Here is a 23774-nt window from a genome sequence, read left to right as displayed (position 1 = left end):
GCCTGTCGCACTGCCTCAGCCGTCTCCTCTCTGGAGTTATAGACCTTAAAGGCTAATTTAACCAGATCTTGTATTGGTGCCTGAGGACCATCCTCTACCTTTTGAAGTTTCTTACGAATGTCAGGAGCTGATTGAGAAATGAAATAAGACGCCAAATGGTGCCCCTGTGGGGGAGGCCGGATCTAACCGGGTATATTGGGTTAGAACCTCAGTCAGCCTATTAAGAATGCGGCTGGATTTTCTTCTGGATTTTGTATAATTTCTTTTAATTTGTTAAAATTTACAGTTTTGTTTGAGGCTGTTGCATACCAGCCAACAAACACTGAACCATTATGTCTCGCCTACGGCGCCCAGGCTGGTTTGCTTGGTAGTTCCAGTCTGGGTCTGCCGAGGGACTGCTTGCTCCCTAGTGGGATGGTGGCATCAGTTAAATGTAGTTGGTTGGCGTGCTGCCTGGCGGCCGCTACGATGCGCTCTTGCTCCTCAGGGTTTAGGGTGGAGGTTAGGATAACCTGGAGGTCATGCCAAGTTAAGTCATAAGCCTGACAAAGATACCTAAATTCCTTTATGTAAACGGTGGGATTAGCTGAGAAATCCCCTAAACGCTTTTCAATTTTGGAAAGATCGGCCAATGAAAAAGGGACATGTACTCTGACTACCCCCCCGCCCCCGCCACCTCTCGCAAAGGTGCTAACACTGTAGGAGGTGTGGGGCAGGAGTGGAGGCATCAGCAGGGCACTTAGAGCGGGTGTGTGCAGAGACAGGAGACTCAAGACAGCCAGTTGGGTGCCCCGAAGGAAGCACGGGACTGAGTGGATTACTAGTAGGTAAGGAAGAGGAAGGAGGAGTCCGGGCGGAGGGAGGAGAAGTATAGGGCGGAAGTGAGGGAAACCCTAGATCCTCCGGCTGAACAGAAAGGAATGAAGACTCCTCTTTTTCGGGTTCCTGTGAGCCGGCGTCCTTGGCTAGCATAACTTGGGCCGAAGAGCACCGGCTACACAGGTCGGGACGAGAGCGTAAGGCCAAAAGCCTTGTATGTACGTAATTTCAGACCACTTGCCTAACCGCTGGCAGAAATTGCTGAGGTCGGTCAGAACATGCGATCTAGGGTGCCTCCGGTGGCCACTGAGACTGATTGTCTAGTTTGTATCGGGGCCACGCCACAGTGGAAAGGAAAACCCGCTTCCTCCTAAGGTCTTGTTCAAGCTGTAAGTTTTTAAATTGGCTAGGAGGCACCCCAAGGGAGTGCTCTTTGGAAATTTGGACTGGGGGTTTCCCATTTGTTTCCTCTTTACCGACAACAATGGACCCAATGGACATGGGAATGGATCCCTGCCTGGCTTCAAAGCGTCCTTTGGAACCAGCAGAGACAGACGAGAGGCTCTTGAAGCCTAAGTGGAGATTACCTTCAGGCGGACGTCTCCGTCCTGAATGGGTCTCCCGAGCCACGTGGTGGCTCCAAATGGACCCCGGACCTGCGCAGGATTTCTGGCCGAGGGAGGTAAAGAGGAGACAAGGGCACTTACCCCAGAGAGGCCGTGAGAGTGAGGGAAGCGGGTCTCAGGTCCTGGTCCGTCTGCGGCGTGGAGCGAGGAGGAGGAGGAGGCTCCACAGGCCCTGGGGGCCCCGAGGAGGGGTCTCCTCCCGGGTTCGGCACCAACTGACTGTTTTTCTAAGACCACTAGAGCGGGCGCAAAGGAACCAGCGACTAGGCAAGGGTAGGAGCAAAACTGCAAGTTTATTTTGGTCACCTAGCTTCAGGGGAAGAAGGTGGGTAAGGAGAGGTCTGTTGGCCTCCGGCAACTGAGGCCACAGAGTTCTCCATGCTGCCCTCGGACGGAGTTCCGGCAGTCCCGACCGCAGTGGGGAAGCTGGGAAGTCCGCGCGTGGCACTGGTCCGCAGCGGCTTTTCTGGGAGTGGGAGGCGATAGGCGGGGCACGGGCGTGTCCGGGGGCGTTCCGCAGGTGCGACCAGGTAAATCTTGGTCTCTTCAGATTGACGTCACCTGGCGCATGCCCAGTTGGTCTGCACCTTCCCGGGCGTCGGCTGCATTTTCGCGCGCGCGGGGAAAGTGGGGGGGGGGGGGGGGATGAAGAACCCGGAAGTGCGCCATCTTGCCTCTGTTCGTCCAAACAAATACCTCTCCCCCTACCTAATTCCCTAACTAATCTTAATCTAGGACTTTTATTCATTCTAGCTACATCCAGCCTAGCTGTTTACTCTATCCTATGATCAGGCTGAGCATCAGATTCAAATTATGCACTAATGGGGCACTACGAGCAGTGCCCAAACAATTTCTTTTTTGTTTTTTTTTTTTTTGTTTTTTTTTGAGGCGGAGTCTCGCTCTGTCGCCGGACTGGAGTGCAGTGGCCGGATCTCAGCTACTGCAAGCTCCGTCTCCCAGGTTTCGCATTCTCCTGCCTCAGCCTCCGAGTAGCTGGGACTACAGGCGCCCGCCACCTCGCCCGGATAGTTTTTGTATTTTTAGTAGAGACGGGGTTTCACCGTGTTCGCCAGGATGGTCTCGATCTCCTGACCTCGTGATCCGCCCGTCTCGGCCTCCCAAAGTGCTGGGATTACAGGCTTGAGCCACCGCGCCCGGCCAACAATTTCATATGAAGTAACTCTTGCCATTATCCTACTGTCAGTTTTACTAATAAGTGGCTCATTTAACCTCCATGCACTCATCACAAGAACACCTCTGACTTCTCCTACCATCATGACCTCTAGCTATAATATGATTTACCTCCACACTAGCAGAAACCAACCGAGCCCCCTTCGATCTCACAGAAGGGGAGTCAGAACTAGTCTCAGGCTTTAATATTGAATACGCTGCAGGCCCATTTGCCCTTTTCTTCATAGCCGAATATATAAATATTATTATAATAAACGCCCTAACAACTACAATTTTCCTAGGAACATTATATCCCATCCATTCACCAGAATTATTCACAACATGCTTTATTACCAAAACACTCCTCTTAACTTCCCTATTCTTATGAGTTCGAGCAACCTACCCTCAATTCCGTTATGATCAACTTATACACTTATTATGAAAAAATTTTCTCCCCCTCACACTAGCATTCCTCATATGATATATTTCAATCCCCATTATAACCTCTGGCATCCCCCCTCAAAACTAGAAATATGTCTGACAAAAGAGTTACTTTGATAGAGTAAATAATAGAGGTGCTTAATCCTCTTATTTCTAGAACTATAGGCATCGAACCTACTCCTGAGAATTCAAATTCCTCCGTGCTACCTATCACACCCCATTCTAAAATAAGGTCAGCTAAATAAGCTATCGGGCACATACCCCGAAAATGTTGGTTATACCCTTCCCGTACTAATTAACCCACTAGCCCAGCTCGTTATTTACTCTACCATAATCATAGGCACTTCCATTACAGCACTGAGCTCCCATTGATTTCTCGTCTGAGCGGGCCTAGAAATAAATATATTAGCTTTCACCTCAATCTTAATTAAAAAGGCAAATTCTCGCTCCACAGAAGCTGCCACTAAATATTTCCTTATACAATCCACCGCATCTATAATTCTCATAATAGCAATTATATATAATAACTTATTCCCTGGACAATGAGCCATAATAAATAACCCTAACCAATTCTCATCCTTAATTATAGTAATAGCCCTTGCTATAAAATTAGGAATGGCCCCTTTTCATTTTTGAATTCCAGAAGTTACCCAAGGAACACCCTTAATCCCCGGCTTACTTCTCCTTACATGACAAAAACTAGCTCCTATTTCAATTATATATCAAATTTATCCGTCAATTAATACAAATATTCTCCTAACCCTATCAATCCTATCCATAATGGCGGGCAGCTGAGGAGGCCTCAACCAAACACAACTACGTAAAATTCTAGCATACTCTTCAATCACACATATAGGCTGAATAATAATAACACTTACATATAACCCAAATATTACAATTTTTTATCTATTTATATATATTATTATAACAACCATTGCATTTCTAGCCCTAAACCTAAACTCAAACACCACAACTCTAATATTATCATGCACCTGAAACAAATTAACCTGATTGATACCATTAATATCATCTACCCTTCTATCTATAGGAGGCCTACCCCCACTAACCGGCTTTCTACCGAAATGAATTACCATCCAAGAACTTACAAAAAACAACAACTTTATTATACCCACCATCATAATTATTATAACCCTACTTAATTTATATTTCTACCTACGCCTAATTTATATTACCTCTATAACACTACTCCCCACATCCAACAATACAAAAATAAAATGACAATTCGAAAATACAAAGCCCACTCCTCTCATTCCCCCACTTATTATTCTTACTACTCTCCTCTTACCAATCTCCCCCACAATCTTAGCTATCTTCTAGAAATTTAGGTTAAATTAGACCGAAAGCCTTCAAAGCTCTTAGTAAGTTAAATATGCTTAATTTCTGAAGCATAATAAGGACTGCAAAACTCTACTCCGCATCAACTGAACGCAAATCAATCACTTTAATTAAGCTAAGCCCTTACTAGATCAATGGGATTCAAACCCACAAAAACTTAGTTAACAGCTAAATACCCTAATCAACTGGCTTTAATCTACTTCTCCCGCCGCAGGGAAAAAAGGCGGGAGAAGCCCCGGCAGAAGTCTAAGCTGCTCCTTTGAATTGCAATTCAACATGAAAATCACCTCGGGGCGGTAAAAAGAGGACTCAACCTCTGTCCTTAGATTTACAGCCTAATGCTTACTCAGCCATTTTACCCTTTTTTCCACCTATGCTCATTAACCGCTGGTTATTCTCTACAAACCATAAAGATATTGGAACCCTATATTTATTATTTGGCGCATGAGCTGGAACCACAGGTATGGCTATAAGCCTTCTTATTCGAGCCGAATTGGGTCAGCCCGGTAACCTATTAGGCAATGACCACATTTACAATGTTATCGTTACAGCCCATGCGTTTGTCATAATTTTCTTTATAGTTATACCCATCGTAATTGGAGGTTTCGGAAACTGACTAGTACCTCTGATAATTGGCGCTCCTGACATAGCATTTCCCCGTCTAAACAATATAAGCTTCTGACTTCTTCCACCATCCTTCCTACTTCTTCTCGCATCAGCCATAGTAGAAGCTGGCGCCGGAACAGGTTGAACAGTCTATCCCCCCTTAGCGGGAAACTTATCCCACCCAGGGGCCTCTGTAGACCTAACTATCTTCTCACTTCATCTGGCAGGTATTTTCTTCTATCTTAGGGGCTATCAATTTTATCACAACTATTATTAATATAAAACCTCCCGCAATATCCCAATATCAAACCCCTCTGTTTGTTTGATCAGTCTTAATTACAGCAGTTTTACTACTCTTATCCTTGCCTGTATTAGCCGCCGGTATCACAATACCACTAACAGACAGCAATCTTAACACCACCTTCTTCGATCCTGCAGGAGGGGGAGATCCCATTTTATACCAACACTTATTCTGATTCTTTGGTCATCCCGAAGTTTATATTCTTATCCTACCTGGATTTGGAATAATCTCCCACATCGTAACATATTACTCTGGAAAAAAAGAACCATTCGGGTATATAGGCATAGTCTGAGCTATAGTATCAATTGGGTTTTTAGGCTTTATTGTATGAGCTCATCACATATTTACAGTTGGCATAGACGTGGACACACGAGCCTATTTTACCTCTGCCACTATAATTATTGCAATTCCAACTGGCTGTTAAAGTCTTCAGCTGACTCGCTACGCTACACGGAGGAAATATCAAATGATCCCCCGCAATACTCTGAGCCTTAGGCTTTATTTTTCTTTTTACCGTGGGGGGTCTAACCGGCATTGTATTAGCAAACTCATCACTAGATATTGTATTACACGATACCTACTACGTTGTAGCACATTTCCACTACGTCTTGTCAATAGGAGCTGTCTTTGCTATCATAGGGGGTTTTATCCACTGATTTCCCCTGTTCTCGGGTTATACTCTGGATCAGGTCTGCGCCAAAGTCCACTTTACTATTATATTCGTGGGTGTAAACTTAACCTTTTTCCCACAACACTTTCTCGGTTTGTCCGGAATGCCTCAGCGCTATTCCGACTACCCTGATGCCTACACCACATGAAATATTGTATCATCTGTAGGCTCTTTTATTTCCCTAGTAGCAATATTATTAATAATCTATATAATCTAAGAAGCCTTTGCCTCAAAACGTAAAGTACTATCAATTGAACAACCCACCTCTAACCTAGAATGACTATATGGCTCTCCTCCACCATATCACACATTTGATGAACCAACTTTCATCAAAGTCAAATAAAAAAGGAAGGAATCGAACCTTCTAAAACTGGTTTCAAGCCAATCCTATAGCTCCTATAACTTTTTCAATAAGATATTAGAAAAACTATTTCATAGCTGTGTCAAAGCTAAATTATAGGACACACCCTATATATCTTATATGGCCCATCCAGTTCAACTAGGCCTATAAGATGCCACATCCCCTATCATAGAAGAACTAATTGCCTTTCACGACCACGCCTTTATAATCGTATCCCTAATTAGCTTCTTAGTCTTACATGTTTTATCATTGGTACTCACAACAAAATTAACTAATACCAATATCACAGATGTTCAAGAGATAGAAACCATTTGAACCATCTTACCCGCAATTATCCTAGTCTTAATTGCTCTCCCATCCCTACGTATTCTCTACTTAACAGACGAGATTAACAATCCCTCATTCACTATTAAATCAATTGGGCATCAATGATACTGAACCTATGAGTACACAGATTATGGGGGCTTAATCTTTAATTCCTACATACTCCCACCACTATTCCTAAACCCAGGGGACCTTCGACTTCTAGAAGTTGATAACCGAGTAGTACTTCCAATCGAAGCCCCCGTCTGTATAATGATTACATCTCTAGATGTTTTACACTCGTGAACCATTCCCACGCTGGGCCTAAAAACAGATGCAATTCCCGGGCGCTTAAACCAAACTACATTTACTGCCATACGACCAGGTGTCTATTACGGACAATGCTCAGAAATCTGCGGTGCTAATCACAGCTTTATGCCAATTGTTGCAGAACTAATTCCATTAAAAATTTTTGAGATAGGACGTGTATTCACCCTATAGACATATTGAAATTACCTTACTTAACTTATTCTTAAAACACCAAGATCCACTGTATAGCTGCCACAGCATTAGCCTTTTAAGTTAAAGATTGAGAAAATAAATTTCTCTACAGTGAAATGCCTCAACTAAATACATCTATGTGATTAATTACTATTATAACTATGCAACCTGCACTCTATCTTATTATACAATTAAAGTTACTAAAAACAAATTATTATTTTCCTCCATCACAAAAAACCCCTAACACACAAACATTTAATAACCCCTGACAATTAAAATGAACGAAAATTTATTCACTCCATTCACAACTCCAACACTCCTAGGCTTACCCACTGTAATTCCCATCATTCTATTTCCCACATTATTAATTCCAACTTCCAAACACCTCATTAACAACCGACTAATTGCTATTCAACAAAATCTAACTCAACTAACTCTAAAACAAATAATAACAACCCACAATACCAAAGGACAAACCTGATCCCTAATATTAATATCTCTAATTATCTTTATTTCCATAACCAACCTCCTCGGACTCCTACCTCACTCATTTACGCCCACCGCCATTGTCTATAAACCTAGCCATGGCAATCCCTCTATGGGCGGGTACGGTAATTACATGCCTTCGCTTCAAAACCAAAAGCTCCTTGGCCCACTTTTTACCACAAGGTACACCCACACCCCTTATTCCCATACTAGTAGTTATCGAAACCATCAGCTTATTTATTCAACCAGTAGCCCTGGCTGTACGTCTGACCGCCAACATTACAGCAGGACATCTACTTATACACCTAATCGGAAATGCCGCACTAGCATTATCAACCAATAGCTTCCCTGCAACTTCACTAACTTTAGTGCTTCTAATATTATTAACAATTCTAGAGATTGCAGTTGCCCTAATCCAAGCCTATGTTTTCACACTCTTGGTAAGCCTTTACTTACATGATAATACCTAATGACCCACCAAACCCACCCATATCACATAGTTAAACCTAGCCCATGACCGCTGACAGGAGCCTTCTCAGCTCTTCTAATAACATCTGGTCTGATTATATGATTTCACTTTTATTCTACAACCCTACTAATACTAGGGTTGTTAACCAATATATTAACGATATATCAATGGTGACGTGATATTATCCGAGAAAGTACATATCAAGGTCATCATACAACACCAGTCCAAAAAGGCCTCCGTTATGGCATAGTTTTATTTATTACCTCAGAAATTTTCTTCTTTGCTGGCTTCTTCTGAGCATTCTATCAGTCAAGTCTCGCCCCCACCCCACACCTAGGGGGACACTGACCACCAACAGGCATTACCCCTCCAAATCCTCTAGAAGTACCTCTTCTAAATACCTCTGTGTTACTTGCATCAGGAGTTACAATTACTTGAGCCCATCACAGCTTAATAGAAAATAGCCGAAAACAAATAATCCAAGCCCTACTCATCACAATTTTATTAGGTATCTACTTCACCCTATTACAAATCTCAGAGTACTACGAAGCACCATTCGCTATCTCTGATGGGGTTTATGGCTCAACATTTTTTGTTGCCACCGGCTTCCACGGACTTCACGTTATTATTGGATCTACATTTCTTACCGTCTGCTTTATTCGCCAACTATTATACCACTTCACATCAAGCCACCACTTTGGCTTTGAAGCCGCGTGATATTGACACTTTGTAGACGTCGTCTGACTCTTTCTCTACATCTCCATTTACTGATGAGGTTCCTATTCTTTTTATAAATAGTACAGCTGACTTCCAATTAGCTAGCTTCGATAATATTCGAAAAAGAATAATAACTACTGTTAGCTCTAATAATTAATACTCTGCTAACCCTGCTGCTAATAATTATTATATTCTGACTACCCCAACTCAACTCCTACGCAGAAAAAGCCAACCCCTATGAGTGTGGATTTGACCCACTAAACTCCGCTCGCATTCCTTTCTCCATAAAATTTTTTCTAGTGGCCATCACCTTTCTATTATTTGACTTAGAAATTGCCCTACTATTACCCCTGCCATGGGCTCTCCAAACAACAAATCTTCCCACAATAATTAAATCATCAATTACACTAATTATTATTTTTAACCTCAGCCTAGCCTATGAATGAACTCAAAAAGGACTGGACTGAGCTGATTGGTAAGTAGTTTAAGCAAAACAAATGATTCGACTCATTAGATTATGATAATCATACCAACCAAATGCCCATTATTTACATAAATATTATATTAGCATTTACTATTTCACTCCTAGGCATATTAATCTATCGCTCACACCTAATATCATCCCTACTATGCCTAGAAGAATAATACTCTCACATTTATCATAAGCACCCACATGGCCTTAAATATACACTTCCCCTTAGCTAATATCGTACCTATTGCCTATTAGTATTCGCGCTTGTGAAGCAGCAGTAGGACTTGCCTTACTAATTTCAATCTCAAACCATATGGCCTAGACCACATCCACAACCTAAGCTTACTTCAATGTTAAAAAAATTTTTCCACAATTATTCTACTACCAACAACATTGATTTTCCAAAAACAATATAATCTGAATTAACCTAACCACACACAGCTTAATTATCAGTCTTATTCCCTTCTATCTTCAATCAAACCAGCAGCAACCTCATTAGCTACTCAATATACTTATCTTCCGACCCATTAAAACACCTCTTCTAACATTAACCACCTGACTCTTACCCCTCATAATTATGGCAAGCCATATCACTTAACTAATGAAAGCCCTCTACGAAAAAAACTTTATCTCTCCATAATGATTTTTCTACAAATTTCCCTATCATAACATTCATAGCCACAGAATTAATCTTATTTACTCTTATTCGAAACCACCCTCATCCCCACCCTAATATTTACCCGATGGGGCAACCAGCAGAACGCCTCAACCAAGTACATATTTCCTATTTTATACATTAGCTGGCTCCCTCCCCTTACTAATTATATTAATATTTACACACAATAATCTAGGCTCATTAAACATTACACTACTAACACTCACAGCCCAAAAACTAACAACCTCCTGATCCCACAACTTAACTTGACTAGCATGCATAATAGCCTTCATAGTAAAAATACCTCTATATGGTCTACACCTATGGCTCCCCAAAGCGCACGTTGAAGCTCCTATTGCCGGATCAATAGTTCTTGCTGCAGTACTTTTAAAACTAGGCGGCTATGGATACTACGACTTACCTCAATCCTCAACCCCTTAACAGAATTTATAGCCTATCCCTTCCTTATATTATCTCTGTGGGGCATAATCATAACAAGCTCAACCTGCCTACGACAGACGGACCTAAAATCACTTATTGCATACTCCTCTGTAAGCCACATAGCCCTAGTAATCATAGCCTCCCTCATCCAAACCCCCTGAAGCTTTACTGGTGCTACTATCCTTATAATTGCCCATGGGCTCACCTCATCTATACTATTCTGCCTGGCAATTCAAATTATGAACGAACCCACAGTCGCATTATAATACTCTCTCGAGGACTTCAAACCCTACTCCCGCTAATAGCCTTCTGATGGTTCGCAGCAAACCTTACAAACCTAGCCCTACCCCCCACTATTAACCTAGTCGGAGAACTATTAGTAGTAGTAATTTCATTTTCTTGATCATATATTACCATTATATTCACAGGACTAAATATGCTAATTACTGCCCTTTATTCCCTACACATATTCATTACAACCCAACGAGGAATACTCACCTCCCACATCATTAGCATAAAACCCTCCTTTACACGGGAAAACATACTAATATTTATACATATTTCTCCTATTTTTTTTTTTTTTTTTTTTTTTTTTTTTTGAGGCGGAGTCTTGCTCTGTCGCCCAGACTGGAGTGCAGTGGCCAGATCTCAGCTCACTGCAAGCTCCGCCTCCCGGTTTTCCGCCATTCTCCTGCCTCAGCCTCCCGAGTAGCTGGGACTACAGGCGCCCGCCACCTCGCCCGGCTAGTTTTTGTATTTTTAGTAGAGACGGGGGTTTCACCGGTTAGCCAGGATGGTCTCGATCTCCTGACCTCGTGATCCGCCCGTCTCGGCCTCCCAAAGTGCTGGGATTACAGGCTTGAGCCACCGCGCCCGGCCAAAAAAACTACCCAACTCCCTATATTATTTAAATTAACTGCCACCAACTCATCATAGTCTAGTACTCATAAAACCAACCCTACCTCCATTGCTAAACCCACCAGAAGGCTACCCAAGACCTCAAACCCTGAAACTCATGCTTCAGGATATTCTTCAATAGCCATTGCAGTAGTATAACCAAAAACAACCATCATATACCCCCCAGATAAATTAAAAACATTATTAAACCTATATAGGTACCCCCACAATTTAAAATAATTATGCAACCAACAACACCACTAATAACCAATGCTAAACCCCCATAAATAGGAGAAGGCTTAGAATAAAAACCCACAAACTCTATAACTAACAATACACTCAGTATAAATAAAATATATGACATCGTTTCCACATGGACTCCAACCATGACTAATGGTATGAAAAACCATCGTTGTACTTCAACTACAAAAACACTAATGACCCTTGCACGTAAATCTAATCTAATTATAAAAATAATTAATCACTCCCTTATTGATTTACCCACCCCATCAACATCTCCACATGGTGAAATTTCGGCTCTCTCCTAGCAACTTGCTTAATTTTACAAATCACTACTGGCCTATTTCTAGCAATACACTACTCACCAGATACCTCCTCTGCTTTCTCCTCCATCGCACATATTATCCGAGATGTAAACTATGGCTGAACCATCCGCTATCTCCACGCCAGTGGTGCCTCCATATTCTTTATCTGCCTATTCCTACACGTAGGCCGAGGTCTATATTACGGCTCATTTCTTCTCCTCGAAACCTGAAATATCGGCATTGCACTCTTACTTATAACCATGGCAACAGCCTTCACGGGCTACGTACTTCCATGGGGACAAATATCATTTTGAGGCGCCACGGTAATTACAATTTATTATCTGCAATCCCATACATTGGCACTAACCTCGTTCAATGAGTTTGAGGCGGGTACTCCATCGACAATCCAACCCTTACACGATTATTTACCCTTCACTTTACCTTACCTTTCATTATCGCAGCCTTCATAATTTTACACCTGCTTTTCCTACACCAAACAGGATCAAACAATCCCTGTGGAATTCCCTCCGACTCCGACAAAATCCCCTTCCACCCCTATTATACAATCAAAGACATCCCAGGCATAACCCTCCTCCTTCTTATCCTAATACCGTTAGTATTATTTTCACCCGACCTTTTAAGCGACCCAGACAACTACACCCCAGCCAACCCACTAAGCACCCCACCACACATCAAACCAGAATGATATTTCCTATTTGCATACACTATCCTACGATCTGTTCCTAATAAACTAGGAGGAGTATTGGCACTTCTCCTATCCATTCTTATCCTAACAATCATTCCCTTACTCCACAAATCCAAACAACAAAGCATGACATTTCGCCCACTCAGCCAATTCCTACTATGACTCCTAGTTACAATTCTACTAACCCTGACCTGGATTGGGAGCCAACCAGTAAACCAACCCTTCATTATAATCGGACAAGTAGCATCCATAATATACTTTATCACAATTCTAATCTTAATACCACTAGTCTCCCTAACCGAAAACAACCTCCTCAAGTGAACCTGCCCTTGTAGTATAAGCCAATACACCAGTCTTGTAAACCGGAAATGGATAGTTTTCCCCAGGGTAACTCAGAAAGAAAGCACCTAACTTCGCCGCCAACACCCAAAATTGGTATTCTATTTAAACTACTTTCTGTATTCTAAGGGAGTACAACCCTTGAAGAACAATTTAAGTACAATCTAATTTTACATGCCCGTATGTAATTCGTGCATTACTGCTAGCCAACATGAATATTATATAGTACTATAAATGCTTTACCGTCCATAAAACATACATTTACATATTTACTAAAAATTCTTTCCAGCACATGCTTACAAGCAAAGATTCTACTAGAATTATTCAACTGTAATACATATTATCTAAATATCCAAAAGTCCCTAGCATAATCCATTAGAATATCAACTAACCCAATATTTCATTATCGTACATAGTACATTATATCCTTTGTCGTACATAGCACATTACAGCCGAGCACTCCCAAACATTTCTTGTCAACACGAATATTCTTGTCAGTTGGGTGTCCCTTGTTCACCATCCTCCGTGAAATCAATATCCCGCACAAGAGTGCTACTCTCCTCCCACCGGGCCCATAACTCGTGGGGGTAGCTATAGACAACGTCTAAAGGACATCTGGTTCTTACCTCAGGGCCATGCCACTATAACCGCTCACACGTTCCCCTTAAATAAGACATCTCGATGGATCACGGGTCTATCACCCTATTAACCAGTCACGGGAGCTCTCCATGCATTTGGTATCTTTTATCTCTGGTCTGCACGCGACCCCATTGCAGTATGCTGGTCTCGCCACAATCAATCCCGCAGCGCCTGTCTTTGATTCCTAGTCCATGCTATTATTAATCGCACCTACGTTCAATATTTTAGTCCCACATAATACCATACAAGGTGTTATTTAATTCATGCTTGTAAGACATATATATATATAATTAACCATACGCACACACCTGCCACACTGTTAACACAAACCACGCAAACTCTACTCAAATCCCCCCTCCCCCCATCTTCGACCACCCCCATATAATTTGCCTTTGCCAAACCCCAAAAACAAAAGCCTGTCGCCTAGTCGAAGTTTACATTTTTATCTTTAGGGTGTACACAACCCCAGCTGCCATTCCCCTAACTAATAAAAATTTATTTTGCTCACTATCCTTAACACCTCTATCCTCCCTTTATCAAACCCCTGGACAACCCCCAAAGATAGTATCCACAATATTCACTATTCCGTTTATGTAGCTTAACGTATACAAAGCAAGACACTGAAAATGCCTAGATGGGCTTACAGACCCCATAAACAAATAGGTTTGGTCCCGGCCTTTCTATTAACTTCTAGCAAGATTACACATGCAAGCATCCCCACTCCAGTGAAGATACCCTACAAATCACCACGATTAAAAGGAGTAAGTATCAAGCACGCTCAGTGCAGCTCAAGACACTTTGCTTAGCCACACCCCCACAGGAAACAGCAGTGACTAATATTCAGCAACAAACGAAAGTTTAACTAGCTATGCTATTCTAGGTTGGTTAATTTCGTGCCAGCCACCGCGGCCATACGATTGACCCGAGCTAATAGACATCGGCGTAAAGGGTGTTTTAGATAATTTCAACTAAATAAAGCTAAACTCTTTCTAAACTGTAAAATTCTAGCTAATGTAAAATAAACTACGAAAGTGGCTTTAAAAAATCTGAATACACAACAGCTAAGACTCAAACTGGGATTAGACACCCCACTATGCTTAGCCCTAAACCTTAATAGTTAAAATAACAAAACTACTCGCCAGAACACTACAAGCAACAGCTTAAAACTCAAAGGACTTGGCGGTGCTTCATACCCCCCTAGAGGAGCCTGTTCTATAATCGATAAACCCCGATCTACCCCACCATCTCTTGCTCAGCCTATATACCGCCATCTTCAGCAAACCTCAACAAGAGACATAAAGTAAGCATAAACACCCACGCAAAAACGTTATGTCAAGGTGTAGCTTATGAGCTGGCCATAAACTTTATGTGGCCATAAAGACCAGGGTGGCCAAAATGCAGGAGAGCAAAGCAACCTTGCCAAAGAGCCTTTGCACTCCTCTGCCAGCCAAAGCGGCAGAGCTGGAGGAGGAATGAGGAAGGTAGAGCTCAAAAAGGAAACCAGGAATTGCCACACTGTCTTCCACAATGGTTGAACTAATTTACACTCCTACCAACAGTGTAAAAGCATTCCTATTTCTCCACATCCTCAAGGATCTAGAATGAGAAATACCATTTGATCCAGCAATCCCATTACTGGGTATATACCCAAAGGATTATAAATCATTCTACTATAAAGACATAGGCACACGTATGTTTATTGCAGCACTGTTCACAATGGCAAATACTTGGCACCAACCCAAACCCCATCAATGATAGACTGGATAAAGAAAATGTGGCATATATACACCATGGAATACTATGCAGCCACAAAAAAGGATGAGTTCACATCCTTTGCAGGGACATGGATGAAGCTGGAAACCATCATTCTCAGCAAACTAACATAGGAACAGAAAACCAACACCACATGTTTCACTTAAAAGTGGAACTTGAACAATGAGAATACGTGGACACAGGGGAACATCACACACTGGGGCCTGTCGGGGGCTGTGGGTGGGGGGAGGGATAGCATTAGGAGAAATGCCTAATGTTGATGACCGGTTGATGGGTGCAGCAAACCACCATGGCACACGTATACCTATTAACGAAACTGCACATTCTGCACATGTACCCTAGAACTTCAAGTATAATAAAATAAAATTGTAAAAATAAAATTGTAATTGTAAAAATAAAATAAAATTGTAAAACAGGAAACCAGAACTAGGCCATCTCCTGCAAAAACAAAAAAATTTTGGTTTGTTTCTTTTCATTTCTAGGATAACAATTACTAAGATACCACAACAAGAAACACTGAAACATCTCGTTCAACAAAACACAGTGGCCAGTGTATTGAGAGGAAATACTTAACACCCGTGTAACCGTGAACCAATTTTCTCTAGCACTATTCTGATAAGATAAAATTTTATATCCATGAATAAATATAATTTCATGTTGTTTTACTCCTAATACCACTTAACAAAATATTATAATTTTAATATACATGTACATAAAATATTTAACATTGTTTATTTACATTTATTTATATATTTATTTTTGAGATGAAGTCTCGCTCTGTTGCCCAGGCTAGAGTGAAGTGGTGCAATCTCGGTTCACTGCCACCACTGACTCCGGGTTCAAGTGATTCTCCTGCCTCAGCCTTCCGAGTAGCTGGGATTGCCGGTGCCTGCCACCACGCCTGGCTAATTTTTTGTATTTTTAGCAGAGATGGGGTTTCACTATGTTGGCCAGGCTGGTCTCGAATGGTTGACCTTTAGCGATCCACCCACCTCAGCCTCCCAAAGTGCTGGGATTACAGACGTGAGCCACCGCGCCTGGCCTATTTATTTATTTTGAAACAGAGTCTCACTCTGTTGCCCAGGCTGGACTGCAGTGGTGCGATCATGGCTCACTGCAGCCTTGAGCTCCTGGGCTCCAGCAATTCTCCCACCTCAGCCTCCCAAATAGCTGGGACCACAGGTGCATACCGCCATGGACAGCTATTTATTTTATTTTATTTTATTTTTATTTTTTTGAGACACAGTTTCGCTCTGTCGCCCAGGCTGGAGTGCAATTGTGCAATCTCTGCTCACCGCAACTTCTGCCTCCTGGGTTCAAGAGATTTTCCTGCCTCAGTATCCCGAGTAGCTGGATTACAGGCATGGACCACCACACCTGGCTAATTCTGTACTTTTAGTAGGGACGAGGTTTCTCCATGTTCATTAGGCTGGTCTTGAACTCTGGACCTCAGGTGATTCACCTGCCTCAGCCTCCCAAGTGCTGGGATTACAGGCGTGAGCCACCATGCCTGGCCTATTTTATTTTTTTGTAGAGACAGTGTCTCTCCATGTTGCCCAGGCTGGTCTTAAACTCTTGGGCTCAAGCAATTCACCCAAAGCATTTGGATTACAGGCATGAGTCACTGTGTCCAGCCATCCAGCCAACATATTATTATTATTATTATTATTATTATTATAAATTTTTTTCAGACAGAGTTTCGCTCTTGTTGCCCAGGCACTATAGTGCAACGGCACGATATTAGCTTACCGCAACCTCTGCCTCCCGTGTTCAAATGATTCTCCTGCCTCAGCCTCCCAAGTAGCTGGGATTACAGGTGCCTGCCACAACGCCTAGCTAATTTTTGTATGTTTAGTAGAGATGGGGTTTCACCATGTTAGCCAGGCTTGTCTTGAACTTCTGACCTTGTGATCCGCCCACCTCAGCCTCCCAAAGTGTTGGGATTACAGGTGTGAACCACCGTGCCCGGACTATTTTTTTTATTATAATTTTTTTTCTTTTTCTCATCCTCTACTCTGAACAGAACTTGTAAACAAATTCTTTTAACATTCATTCTCTGTATTCACAATTATACATAAAGGGTTTGTGTCAGTAATGTTTTATCAGAAAAACTAACTTTTTGCAGTTGCTTTTTAGCAAAAAAGAAGAGAAAGTTTTCTATAATGTGCTACTGTTTGCTTAGCTGGTAATTCAAACTTTTTTCTTTTCTCTTTTCTTTTCTGAGGTGGAGTCTCACTCTGTCGCCCAGGCTGGAGTGCAGGGCATGATCTCAGATCACAGCAACCTTTGCCTCCTGGGTTCAAACAATTCTCCTGCCTCAGCCTCCCAAGTAGCTGGGATTACAGGCATGTGCCACCACACCCAGCTAATTTTTGTATTTTTAGTAGAGTTGGGGGTTTCACCATGTTGTGCAGGCTGGTCTTGAACTCCTGACCTCAAGTGATCCGCCCACCTCAGCCTCCCAAAGTGCTGGGATTACAGACGGCAGTCACCATTCCCAGCCCCCTAATTCAGATTTGAAATGGGTTTTCTCTCCTTTTTGCCTTTCAAAACATGTCTCTGACTTGCATTTGAGATTTGACACAAATTCACAGTTGTAAACTTTGAAAATCTGTGGTTCCACATAACAAACTGTACAAAATGTTAAAAACCAAACGGGCTCAGTGGCTCAGGCCTGTAATCCCAGCAGTTTGGGAGGCCGAGGCAGGAGGATCACCTGAGGTCAGGAGTTTCAGACCAGCTTGGTCAACATGAGGAAACATCATCTCTAATAAAAATACAAAAATTAGTCGGGCTTGGTGGTGTGTGCCTGTAATCACAGCTACTTGGGAGGCTGAGACTGGAGAATCACTTGAACCTGGGAGGCGGAGGTGCAGTGAGCTGACATCGTGCCACTGTGCTCCAGCGTGGGCCACAGAGTGAGACTCTGTCTCAAAAATTTTTTGGGGGGTTGTTTATTCAAATATCAGGACAATACTGAATCAAGTGTTGAAGCTTAGAGTTTTAAGATAGACAATACTGAGCTAAGTTTGAAGCTTAGTTCAGTACTGTTCTGTCATCTGAATAAACAGCTGTTTATTACTGAACCTAACAATACAAGACTAATCCGAACGGTTTTGTGTTTAGAAATGTGAATAAATGTAAAAGAACAACTAATTCCCATTGTGCTTTACTACAGTGCACAATATCTGTGACTTGTACACTAATCGTAAAAAGAATGCCAGTAATATAAACTGGATTATAAAGTCTACTAATTTTAAGAATGTGTTTCATCATCCTTTAGTAAGAATAGCAGAGATTGATATGACTTTTTTTGTATATGCATTCTGGGAACTCCCATAATTGAATACAACTTCAAAAGGGCTAAAAAGCCCAGTGACCTCAAAACGAGGTTCACAGAAAAGTACACAATGATGAAACCTGAAGCAATAAAACACCAATGAACTGAAATATAAACATTCTTGCTCTTAGGACATGGCATTTTCATTTTTCATTTTGTTTTGGACTGTTACTGAGCTGTCCTCAGACACCTTCCTTTCATATCCTAAACTTTGTCTTTCCAGAAAAGCTTCTGGAATTTTTTTTTGTTTGTTTTTTGTTTTGGTCTCAAGGGCATTACAGGAGAACTTAACAGGCTGGGGACGAGCCCCACAGAGTTCAGCACACCGTTCCCAGCGGCGACACGCTACTTCTGAACACAAGAGCGACTGCCCGTCGGGCTTCCTCCGGGAGAATGGAGACAAACGTACATTCGAGGGGCTCAATACCTGGAGTGCGAAACGTCTCAGTTCCTCCGCCTCAGTCTCTTTTCCCGGGTTCTGAAGCCACCTATGCAGCAGGGCACACCTGCCAGTCTCAACGCCCTCGGAGCCGGCAACCCGTCGACAGCGAGCTCCAGCCCGGGGGAACAGGAGGATGCGCGGAAGGAAGGAGAGTCGGGAGCGCGGCCGCTCGCGGGCTGGCTCAGGGGACGCCAAGGGGAGGTGCCGGCGCGCGCTGGCGGGGTGCGCGCGCCGCCGCCGCCGCCGCGTCACCAGCGTGCGGCACGTGCCCGTGTTTACGTCCCTCGTGGAGCCGCCGACGTCAGCAGTCGAATGGCAACATTGTGGCGATGCTGAGGCGCAGAGTTTAGGAGAAGGGTTCATCAGTCTGACCCGCTGCCGGCTTTCTGCGGCAGCAGCAGGAGCGGGGGCGGGGAGCTTGACCTGGGCAAGCGACCGGGACGCACACAGCGCCGGCCTGACCCCGCAGGACCCGCGCCTCACCTCCGGAGCGCCGCAGACGCAGCTCCACGGCCTCGCGCTGGGGGCGGCGGGCGGCCGCGAGACGCTGCGGCAGCGCGGGGCTTGTAAACAGATCCGGCCGCACGTGACCATGTGAACTACCTGCTCCCGGGACGCGTATTGTCCTTCCCGCGAGCGGCGCCACAAAGGAGCTTGGCGGTCGTGGCGCGGAGCGACGGGCGAACGAGCGAGGATAGCCGGCCGGCGCACTAAGATGGCTGAAAGCGCCCGGCGAGGGTGAGCGGGGGGCGCGGCGCAGCCAGCGGGGAGTCCTCGAGCGGGCCGGGCCGGCGGCCCTTCCCCGCGTTAAGTCGGAGCCACCATGTCGTTCTCGCTGGAGGAGACGCTCGAGTCAGACTGGGTGGCTGTGCGGCCCCATGTGTTCGACGAGCGCGAGAAGCACAAATTCGTCTTTATTGTAGCCTGGAACGAGATTGAGGGCAAGTTTGCCATAACCTGCCACAACCGGACGGCCCAGAGGCAGAGGAGCGGCTCCCGGGAGCAGACGGGGGCGCGAGGGGGCGCCGAGGCCGGCGGAGCTGTGTCCGACGGGAGCCGCGGGCCTGGCAGCCCGGCGGGCAGGGGCCGGCCCGAGGCCACTGCGTCTGCAACTCTGGTTAGGAGCCCCGGGCCCCGGCGGAGCTCGGCCTGGGCGGAGGGCGGTTCTCCTCGGAGCACTGGCAGCCTTCTGGGGAACCCGCGGCTGCGAAGTCCTGGCAGCAAAGGGGCGGAGAGTCGTCTTAGGAGCCCAGTGCGGGCCAAACCCATCCCGGTTCAGAGAGCATCTGAAGCCAACGATGCGGCGGGGGGGGCTGCTGCTGCAGCAGCCAGACCGGCGCCGAAAGAGGCCCCGGTGTCCTCTGTACGGATAGTGAGCGCCTCTGGGACGGTCTCCGAGGAGATCGAGGTGCTGGAAATGGTGAAGGAGGACGAGGCGCCTCTGGCGATGTCGGACGCGGAGCAGCCGCCGCCAGCCGCCGAGCTGGAGTCTCCGGCCGAAGAGTGCAGCTGGGCCGGACTCTTCTCTTTCCAGGACCTGCGCGCCGTGCACCAGCAGCTGTGCTCGGTGAACTCGCAGTTGGAGTCGTGCCTGCCGGTGTTCCCGGAGGAACCTTCGGGCATGTGGACTGTGCTGTTTGGGGGCGCCCCCGAGATGACCGAGCAGGAAATCGACAGTCTGTGTTATCAGCTCCAGGTCTACCTGGGCCACGGCCTGGACACCTGCGGCTGGAAGATCCTCTCCCAGGTGCTCTTCACCGAGACCGACGATCCCGAGGAGTATTACGAAAGCCTCAGCGAACTGCGGCAGAAGGGCTACGAAGAAGTGCTTCAGCGGGCCAGGAAGCGCATCCAGGAGGTGAGTTGAGTGACCCGCTAGTCTGGGCTCTACTGGTCGCTTTTGGCTTACTGGCCAAAGCAAAGGCTGGAGCCTCGGTCTCGGGTGTGCGCAGGTAGTACGGTTGCTTTTCTGGTCAAGCGGAAACCAACAGGGATTCCTGATATACCTTCCCCTTCATCCCTCTCGGTGGCTGCTTAATTGACTCCCTGAAGGACCTTCGTCTTTATTTCCTCCCCCATTTATCAAATGCGCTCTGTGTACTACTCAGTACTGGTAATGCGCAATTAAAGCCACCCAGAAAAGTGTTCTGTAAGCATAGGCTACATGAGCATTTTTCTACCGCTAAAGCTCTTCCAGCAATAACTGCCCAGATATCAACTCTTCTTTGTCCGTGTCACCTTTATTTAAAATAGTTTGTCTTACCCAGCAAAGTTGATCTTCTGTTTTGATTCTTCTTTATGCAGTGTGGCAACCTACGTAAATTTTAAATTCATTTTTAAACGGGTGACCTGTCCAAGTGAAAAAGCACCTACTGACTATTGGATGCAAATTTATTTTTAAAAGATTTTTTGGAAGTGTTTTGTTTCTTCTTTTTTGTACTACCTCAGATCTTTACAGATGGCTCAGGTTTCACTCCTGTTTTAGGGAGAAATAAAGGCTGTGGGCAGGAATGTTCGTTGTATTTTTGTACTTACTGTAGAAGTACAAAAGCCTTTTCAAACTAATCCTTAAAGTAACAAAAAATAATGGAAAAAAGGGTCTGAATGGATATACATACGGGGGTCTAGAATGTGTAAGAAATATGTAATTCATGCCTGCTTACTGGCTTCTGCTGGAGGAACTTCACTAAAAAAAGTCTTTTAAAATATACTTAGTTTTCCCTAATGGATACTACACGTAGTTTCTCAAAGCCAGTTACTATTTTTACTATTAATGCAATTGAAATTGGTGGAGAAATGCACCAACCCCCACCTTTTTTTTTTTTTTTTTTTTTTTTGGAGACTGTTTCGCTCTGTCTCCCAGGCTGAATTGCAGTGGCACCATCTCGGCTCACTGCAACCTCCATCTCCTGGATTCAAGCGATTCTCCTGCCTCAGACTCCTCAGTAGCTGGGACTACAGGTGCACATCACACGTTATAACGCCCGGCTCCTTTTTTTTTCAGTAGAGATGGGGTTTCACCATCTTGGCCAGAATGGTCTTTATCTCCTGCTCGTGATCCGCCTGCCTCGGTCTCCTAAAGTGCTGGGATTACAGGCGTGAGCCACTGTGCCCGGCCTGAAATGCCCCTTTTTATGGTGTTTATATTCCTGAGATTGTGTTGTTATCTGCCTATGTATATATAATACTTGAACCCTGTTAGACTAGGGAGCTAGAGCGTCTTGTTTTTTTCGTAGAATATGAGATCTTTTTCTTTATTAGACTTGAGTATTTAAGAAATGTTTGTTTCTCTCTTATACAATAGTACTGTCTTACAACTTCCTGAATCCAGTTTTTCAGTCCTTCCTGTTGGTTTACTCTATGCCAAATGTCACCCACTATAACATGATCCCAGAGTTCCAGGTATCTGTTTGTATTTCCCTTTTTTATCACCTCACTTCGGGAGTCTGTTCTACCTTAAATTCTTTTGAAGGAAGTGACAAATCTTAAGTGACCACATATATTCTCAGAAGTGTTTGGTTAATATTGACCTGTATTTCTCTTAAACTGCAAGAACCAAGTTAGTGCTTCTTTCTTTTATTAGATTTACAGATATATTTTTTAAACTATATATTCTTTAAAAATCCCATAATGGGTAGGCCTGTCTGGTTTTGACTTTTTGGATACTCAGAAAAAGCGACTGTCAGGCCGGAAGCGGTGGCTCACGCTTGTAATCCTAGAACTTTGGGAGGCCGAGGCAGGCAGATCATGAGTTCAGGAGATGGAGACCATCCTGGCTAACACGGTGAAATCCCATCTGTACTAAAAATACAAAAAAAAATTTAGCCGGGTGTGGTGGCGGGCGCCTGTAGTCCCAGCTACTGGGGAGGCTGAGGCAGGAGAATTCCGGGAACCTGGGAGGCGGAGTGTGCAGTGAGACGAGATCCTGCCAGTGCACTCGAGCCTGGGCAACAGAGCGAGACTCTGTCTCAAAAAAAAAAAAGAAAGAGAGAGAAATAACGACTGTCTCTGGTTTTTTAATTCAAATGAGTCAAAAATAAGCTCTCAAAATATATAATTTTCTAGAACTCTTTAAAAAGGGGATTACATTAAAAAAAAATCTGTTCCCAATTAAGGTTCTCTTGACCATAATGATTTGTTTTCTTTAACAGAAAATTATACTTTTTTTTTTTTTTTTTTCTGAGACAGAATCTTGCTCTGTTGCCCAGGCTGGAGTGCAGTGGTGTGATCTTGGCTCACTGCAACCTTTGCCTCCCAGGTTCCACTGATTCTCCTGCCTCAGCCTCCTGAGTAGCTGGAATTATAGGCGCGTGCCACTTTGCCTGGCTAATTTTGTATTTTTAGTAGAGACGGGTTTTTACCATGTTGGTCAGGCTGGTCTCAAACTCCTGACCTCGTGATCCGCCTGCCTTGGCCTCCCAAAGTGCTGGAATTACAGGTGTGAGCCACTGCGCCCGACCTTTCTCCCCCACTGCCTCTCGAAACAGAGTTTCACACTGTTGTCCAGGCTGGACTGTACTGGTGCAATCTCAGCTCACTGCAGCGTCCACCTCTGGCGTTTAAGCATTTCTCCTTGCTCAGCCTCCCAGCCTCCCTGATTACAGGCGCCGGCCACCACGCCTGGCTAATTTTTGTATTTTTGTAGAGACAGGATTTCCCAATGTTGGCCAGGCTGGTTTTGAACTCCTGACCTCAGGTG

General features: G+C 44.3%; 1 protein-coding gene and 2 pseudogenes across 2 annotated transcripts; 2 read left to right on the top strand and 1 right to left on the bottom strand.

Annotated features, from left to right (window-relative positions):
• Window positions 1-2002: 2002 nt before the first annotated feature.
• LOC117088879 lies at window positions 2003-19876 on the bottom strand. Its single transcript, XM_033219937.1, has 2 exons — window positions 19061-19876; window positions 2003-2047 (listed from the first exon to the last, which is right to left on the bottom strand). The coding sequence occupies exons 1-2, from the start codon at window positions 19667-19669 to the stop codon at window positions 2003-2005; spliced, it is 654 nt and encodes a 217-aa protein (XP_033075828.1). The 5' UTR covers window positions 19670-19876.
• Window positions 6471-7200, top strand: LOC117088847 (annotated as a pseudogene).
• On the top strand, window positions 7401-8654 carry LOC117088863 (annotated as a pseudogene). The gene has a single exon (XR_004439386.1). The product of XR_004439386.1 is annotated as an ATP synthase subunit a-like (transcript).
• Window positions 19877-23774: the final 3898 nt, after the last annotated feature.

This window comes from Trachypithecus francoisi, unplaced genomic scaffold (assembly GCF_009764315.1).
Source record: "Trachypithecus francoisi isolate TF-2019V2 unplaced genomic scaffold, Tfra_2.0 Contig00784, whole genome shotgun sequence".
In the NCBI taxonomy this organism is placed as follows: domain Eukaryota; kingdom Metazoa; phylum Chordata; class Mammalia; order Primates; family Cercopithecidae; genus Trachypithecus; species Trachypithecus francoisi.
This window is presented reverse-complemented; position numbering and strand designations above follow the sequence as displayed.